Below are 7,491 nucleotides of genomic sequence, written 5' to 3' on the forward strand. Positions count from 1 at the left end.
TCAGTCAACCTTCGACGATGCATTTGAAGCCTGGTTTTGTTGGATCGATCTTCGCAGCGATGATCGTTCTTTGTTCTGCTTGGATCGTCGTCGGGGGCTCGGATATGTCGTCGGGGGCTTTGACAATCGTCGGGGGTCAGGGGAGCGGTGGGGTTTCGTGGCTTGGATCGTCGTCGGAGAGAGGTGGGTCGTGGGCTTGGATCGGTCGTCGTCGGAGAGGAGGCGGTTTAGAAATATCAAAAGATGAGAGAGAGTGAAAACTAAAGGGAAGAAGGGAAAGAGACTGTTTTTTTTTATTATTATTTAAGGACAATAATGTCTTTTTATATAGAGAAAAAGTTATATTTGAAAATTTTATTTATTCTATGCTAAATTTGAAAATAACCTTCCAAGGTTATTTTGTCAAATTTTCCAAGATGGTCACGGAAACGGACATGTGTCATTTTTGCAAAATTCATCCACAGTGTGTCATTTTTCTAATTTGAGGTCATCTCGTCAAATTTCCACTTATAAATATGGCTTGAACCGCCTAAACTACTTTGCACACCGAAGGTAGCGTGATTCTTCCAAAGCAAAGATGGCGATTCATTTCTCACGATGGATTATTGTAGCCGCCGTTGCAAGCATAATCATTTCTGCGTTTGTCGTATGTTCTGAGGCCAGACCGTCTGAAGGGGCTCTTATTTCTCGAATTGCATTTGGATCCTGTGCCAACCAGAGTGCTGCTCAGGTCACTCTCTCACAAACACAAACCAGTGTCTTTTTGTTTTTATAATGTCCTTCCATCTTTAAGATTTTATCATATCATCGCGAAGCAAGTCAATATGTATCCGTTGGAAAACTGAACAGCCGATAAAGAGTTCCATAGGAGATCTCTTTCTACTAATTAGACAAAAGACATGGAAGTTAAAAGGGGATATAAAAGATGTTCTATTATTGGACCATGAATTAGGCCGTAATTGATGATACCAGCATCTGAATGTTGTTTACTTTTGCAGCCAATTTGGGATGCAATAATTGATTTTGATCCACATGTTTTTATCTGGCTGGGTGATAATATTTATGGGGATATTAGACGCCCTTTTAAATTCATTGGGAAAGAAAGGACAATTGGGCCATGGAAGAATGTTCCAAGGTTCATTCCTTCATCGGATCATGAAATGCAGACAAGATATGATAAGGCGAACAAGGTTGATGGTTATTCTCGTCTACGAAAGAATACAAAGGTTACTCAGTCTAACACTTCATTTGAAATATCTTTGTTGTACTTTAACTAAGTTGAGATTGTGTGCATTTCCTAGGTAATTGGCACATGGGATGACCATGATTTTGGATTGAATGACGCAGGAAAGGAGTTTGACAGAAAGGTTGCTAACCAAAAACTCATGCTTGATTTCCTGGATGAACCTCAAGATAGTCCACGGTATGATAACATTCACGATTAAGCTTGTGCTCTACTTGTTTCATTGAAAATCCGTATATGGGTGCTTCAAATGCATCATATTAATAAATGTAGATAATCTAAGTCTAATTCTTACCCTCTATAAGAATGCAATACATCACCTATGTAGAATCCATTTACCATAACTTTCTTAAGTGGGACATGCAAATGTTCAATTATTCTATTTCAGGGTTTTCCATCTTGAACCTTTCTTATTGTCTCCATTATTTGCAGGCGCAAACAGGAAGGTGTTTATACATCATATACATTTGGCCCATCAAGTAGGCAAATCAAGGTGTTTGTGCTTTTTGTTTGTTTTTTTAAACTCTGCAATTTCAATTAAAAAACTAGATCTACAACCGGAAGAGGAGACGAGTTAAGATAGCTCCAAAAGAGGCTGAACCTAACTCTAATTGGGGTTAAATAAATACCAGCTATCCTATTTTTCTCACTTCTAACCCTAAATAGATGACCGCCTCTTGCTTCAGATAATTTGTGCTTAGTATTCACAAACTATACTGTTACTCATTAGCTTGAAGGTTCCCTTGCTACGTTAATAAAATAGGAACCTGTTAAGAAGAATTTTCATTTAGTTGTGGTTCTGAAATGTCATCTTCCTCAACACATGTCTATCTTTCAACTAAAGAATTTATTGATTTATTTATTATTGGCCGACTCTCACACTCCTTGTTTACCTATTTTATAATAGAGCTGCATTCAGTTTTTTTTTAAATGAAATTATTCATTGATCCACGGTATATGTGAATATCACATATATCGAAGGGAAAATCAAACCATTACAAGAATTCTGTGTAAAACACTAATTATATGATTTGTGAGAAGCTTCTCATCTTAAGCAGTTGAACTACAAACAAGTAGTTCTTTAAGCTGATTATTGTATTTTTAGCGATTTAAAGCTCTAGTGGAACTTAGGTATTGATATAAAAAGGTGACTTCTGTGACAATAACAGTATCCCACTTTTGTTATCTAAATGCTTCTAATAATCATTATTAAACTTTCAATCTCTTCAAAACTCGGTAACATCTTCTTCTAATTGATCAGATCTGGCGCCCCTGATATATTGAATCTTACTGTCACATTGTTTGCTGTACACTATGATAAATTTGACAAGAAAAACAACCTTGTCAGGTTATATTATTGGACACCAGATATCACAGGGACGCTTTGGGTAGTGATGGGTGTATTTTGGGAGATGTGCAGTGGACATGGTTGGAGAAACAGTTGAAGGACCCTGCTTCAGCCATCACTATAATCGGATCTTCGATCCAGGTATTCTCATAATGAATGAACATTGAATGAGTAAAGCAGCATATTACGGATACCTTTCGCTTTGATACTACATGAAACTAAACTATAGCTAGAAGATTTGCATATTTATTTAGAAGAATAGTATGACGAAAATGGTGTACCTTTGTTGGACTTGCAAGACATGTTATTGTTATGAAATCTCTAATAAGTATGGAATTTAATAATAAAGATGGACTTGATTCATAGGGAGGAGGATACACACATCACACCATTCATTTCATAAGTAATCAGCAGTCGTCCATTCCTCCTTAATAGCCCGGTGTAACAAACATGTTCCAGGTCACTAACAACCTTAAAGAAACTAATCTGATATTTGAATATATGAGCTAATCACGACGTTGTTGTGCCTCAGTTACAAGGCTATTCATTCTATACACCCAAGTCTAGTATTTATGTGCGTTTTCTGATTTAATGGTGACAAAATGTTTATGTTATGGTACTTATGTTAGACTTACTGAAAATCATTTGCCTCTCACAACAAAAGATGATTTTTTTTTTGGGAGAAATGTGTCTAGGGCACAAATATATATAATGATTATTAGAGTTGTACATTAAAAGAATCTGAAATTCTGGCAGTAGGGGTCACGCTATCAGCCCCAAGAAATAAACCCTGTTCAGAAAGAAAAAAAATCTGAGGTGCAGATTGTGGCCTTCAATTAAAAAAGAGTGAAAGTCTACCTCTCTTTTGAAAAGCCTTTTTGCACCATGCATTTGAATCATACATGCACATATGGTAGCCTGCACCTACAATAGATTGACCAAGAAGAGTTTCCCTCTTGATGTTTCTCTTAATTACCATAAACATGGTTACAAAAGAAAACCCAAAAAAATGGATTTTCATGATTTTCAATTTTCATTTTTTAAATGATAAGAGTTTGTATTAACAAATTTTCTGGGAAGACTGCCTTTTAGTAATACAGACCCTAACAAGTCTTGAACATATTTATGATGTTACTATTCCTATTAGTATATATTGTTTTCACTAACTTTAGATCTCCTACATTAATCCATTAAAAGTTTTCCATTTTCAACAGTTATTTGTCACTTCGTTTATTCTCTCAGGTTATATCCAATCTCTCAGCTGTCACCCGTCCTCTATTTTCTACAGAATCATGGGGGCGTTTTCCTAAGGAGAGACAACGTCTATTTAAATTGATTGCTGACAGTAAGGTGACCTTCTGTCCTGATTTTCCTAGTTATCCATTTTAATCTTTATTACAGCTAGTACAATGATATAGTTAAAAGTATGTTGAATTATCTCTATCTCATCCTTGGTATTGGTGCAATTCAAGGTTTATACTCAACACATTTTTGTTATCATTTTTTTACTTTTATAGTACTCAAAGTCTTTTATTTCTTTACTTTTATAGTACTCAAAGTCTTTTATATATCACATATCTCTCATGTAAATGATAAGTCAATATCTGAACAATATTATCACTCCTTACTCTCAATCTTTACTCTTCAGAGCTCAATATTCTACATAGTTTCAGAGTGTTCTTGATATATTTTCTTTACTTTTGATTCCGTCCAGCGATTCAAAGGCACTCGCTGAAGTGAAAGAATATCATCAACATTTCATCCCCTTGGTGGCATCCTCTCCGCTCTAATAACTTCTCAAGGCTCTTCCTCTTACGTTGTTGTTGTTGTCGCTGCTCCTTCGTTGTCGCTGCCCATTGTCGTTGCTCCCGCGACTGCCGTTGCAACCATCCCTACACTCGCCTCACTTGGCTCTTCCTAAAAATCTGAAGTTTTGTCAAATTTTCAAAAACTTCTTCATCTTAATTCAAAACCAATTTCAACCATCCATCCAAGACTTCAAACCCGATAACAGACGTGAATTCTTTTATTTTCTAACCTTGGCGACTTCCTAAAATTAAAGGGCATTATTCATCAAAGTTCTCTTGTGTTAATACTCCCCAACAAAATGACGTCGAAAGAAAAAATCGTCACCTACTCGAGCTAACTCTATCTATTCTATTCGACTCAAATGCTCCCAAAATATATTGGGGCGATGCCTTATCCATCGTTGCCTACCTTATTCTTCAATTCCAAAGTTCAATTGAAACCCTCTTACAAATCTTTCTTAATTCAAAATTGAATCCAAACACACTCATGCAAAAATATTTGGATGTACCTCTTTTGTCCACACTCATAACCACAATCGGGACAAACTCGACCCTGGAGCCACGAAATTTATTATTTTGAGGTACTCACCAAATCAGAAATGGTACAAATACTATTGTTCTCACTCTAAAAAAGACATTCTACTCCGTGGATGTCTCATTCATTGAAAATCAGCCCTTCAACCATCATGTTGAATGGGAGAATCTCACGCAATCAGGTGACTAACATAGTCACAAAAGCTCTTCCAATGTCAACTTTTGAAGATTTATGTGGCATGTTGGACACTTTCCATATCTACTACCCAACTTGAGGAGGGGAGTGTAGAATTATCTATATCTCATCCTTAGTATTGATGCAATTTACCTGTTCTAAACATGTTGTTTGGTTTATACTAAACATGTTGTTTGGATTATACTAAACACATTCTTGTTATCATTTATTTACTTTTATGGTACTCAATTTTTTTTAGAAACCACACCTCTCCCATTTAATGATAAGTCAATACCTAAATAATATTATTACTCTTTACTCTAAAAAAAACTTAATATTCTACAAAGTGTTTTACTCATGGATATTATTTCATTTCTAGTTGACTTTCATTCACAGAGGGCTGGTGTTTTCTTCATCAGTGGAGATGTTCATTTTGGAGAAATAAATCAATTTGACTGTGTGATTGGGTATCCCCTCTATGACATAACCTCAAGCGGCCTTACTCAAGCCGTAGAAAATACAGTTCCTTCAGCTTTGCATTTCCTTGTGAGGTTCTTTGCGTGGTTTACACCAACCACAATGAGAATCATTAATGAAGAATGCAGATATAAGTCTTGCACATATGGTAGGAGTTTTCTGACCCCTTATTGTTACTATCAATGTATATTTCAAATGACTATATTTCACAAATTATTATAGTTTGATATCTAATTTTTCTCCTCTAGCTCGGCCAAATTTTGGAATCATAGAGATAAACTGGGAAGATAATCCAGTGAACTTGAAATTTGAAGTGAGAGATACTGATGGATTGCCTGTTACAAGTGTGCATACGACATTAACTGAACTCGGAGGTCAAAGATTTGATGCTGAGGCCATCTTAAATAAAAGGAAACACCAGAAACATTGCAGTCTTGAAGTTTCCTTATCCTGGATTGTTAGATATCGATTAGCAATCTTTTTCTTCTGTTCTCTAGCTGGTAAGTGATGAGGATTCTGCATTTTCTTTTATGTAGTACTACTCTGACAAATTTAGGTAGTTAACAACCTACTCAGTTTAGTTATCATTTGACAAGTCTAATGGAGATGTGAAGTAGTCCGAAAAGGAGATGAATTTATTTATATACACTACTACGTCTTGGACTGAATTGTACATTGTTCAATCATGAAAACCAGCTAACTTATTCCATGTCATTATCTTTGGTGATTCTCTTGCAACCTTGCTAGTAACTAGAAGAAAAAAGGCAAAAGAAAGATACCCAAGACTTACCTTGTTGTTAAATGATAAAATTGAAAATTAAGTACTGAATGAATACTAATGAACTTACTTTTGAAGTGTTTGATGTTGAATAAACCAAATCTAATCAAATGTGATACTAATGTCTGAAAAGTTATTAAGATTATTTTATCCTTATAATGACTTAGTTTGGTTAATTTTCAGGGATTAAAATTGTATTTTGAACATATTTATTATATTATCTAGGAAAGTCATACATAATCTTACCATATTAAGCCAATCATGTATAACTTAATTTTTAGCTGAATCTAAAAGATTAGGTGACTTTAAATAATATTTATTAATAAACTTAATTTAAATAATAACTTAATCATTTAGCTCAATGCATATTTCATGATAAAAAATTCAAATCAATTTTCCATTTAACTCTATTCTCTTCTGAATTCAGTAACTAGGGAACAACTTTCATTTTCTCATTTGGTAGTATCTTGTGTTTGATTCTATTTCCTTTATTGGCAGGTGTGTCCATTGTTCTTCTAGGCCTTGTTGCTGTGGTTGTCTCTGCATGTTTGTGTTGCATACGTAAGCGCAAGGTCGATTGAGATGCAAGACTATGCCAATTTCACACAACAAGACTATGCCAATTTCACACAACAAGACTATGCCAATTTCACACACAACAGAAAGCACACAAGTTAATCTCATGGGTTGCAACATTGTTAAGAGGGGACAAGAAAGCAGTATATTTGCCTCACTTTGGGAGCACCTATAAATTTACTTGCATCTGCAATTAATGGGTTTGAGTTTTGCTGACATCCGTTTATAATTGTTGACCTCACCGACCAAGGTGGTTCATTTTAACTATTTGTTTTAATTGGATATATGATGAAGCTTTTGATAATGTATTAGTTCATATTCTATAATGTTTTGTTGCCTATGTTTTTTTTATTTTTGCTTTTTTAACCGCTCTTGTATTTAGATCAAATCCAATTATGCATAAACTTGTGAAAAATTGATAGCATTTGACAATTTAAAAGACGCATATAACTATTAAAAGCATATAACTATTAAAAGTTAGTGTTTAGGTTTGAACAGGGACCTGTAGAGATGTCAAGGAAAGAGAATATTGAACAAATGAAATTTTTTTTT

The 7,491-nt window shown here is 34.8% G+C and overlaps 1 protein-coding gene across 1 annotated transcript; it reads left to right on the plus strand.

Moving 5' to 3' along the window:
* Positions 1-561: 561 nt before the first annotated feature.
* LOC124930791 lies at positions 562-7,261 on the plus strand. Its single transcript, XM_047471147.1, has 9 exons — positions 562-730; positions 999-1,226; positions 1,302-1,423; positions 1,676-1,736; positions 2,592-2,732; positions 3,834-3,941; positions 5,505-5,733; positions 5,834-6,085; positions 6,862-7,261. The coding sequence occupies exons 1-9, from the start codon at positions 578-580 to the stop codon at positions 6,942-6,944; spliced, it is 1,377 nt and encodes a 458-aa protein (XP_047327103.1). The 5' UTR covers positions 562-577; the 3' UTR covers positions 6,945-7,261.
* The last annotated feature ends 230 nt before the right edge of the window (positions 7,262-7,491 follow it).

Source organism: Impatiens glandulifera, chromosome 3 (assembly GCF_907164915.1).
Source record: "Impatiens glandulifera chromosome 3, dImpGla2.1, whole genome shotgun sequence".
In the NCBI taxonomy this organism is placed as follows: domain Eukaryota; kingdom Viridiplantae; phylum Streptophyta; class Magnoliopsida; order Ericales; family Balsaminaceae; genus Impatiens; species Impatiens glandulifera.

Bases quoted from the DNA above. Each gene is read 5' to 3' on its own strand.
- LOC124930791 (XM_047471147.1), top strand. From the start codon at position 578: ATGGCGATTCATTTCTCACGATGGATTATTGTAGCCGCCGTTGCAAGC. The intron at 1,227-1,301 runs GTTACTCAGTCT...TGCATTTCCTAG, and splicing joins GTCTACGAAAGAATACAAAG to GTAATTGGCACATGGGATGA. The intron at 3,942-5,504 runs GTGACCTTCTGT...TTTCATTCACAG, and splicing joins AATTGATTGCTGACAGTAAG to AGGGCTGGTGTTTTCTTCAT.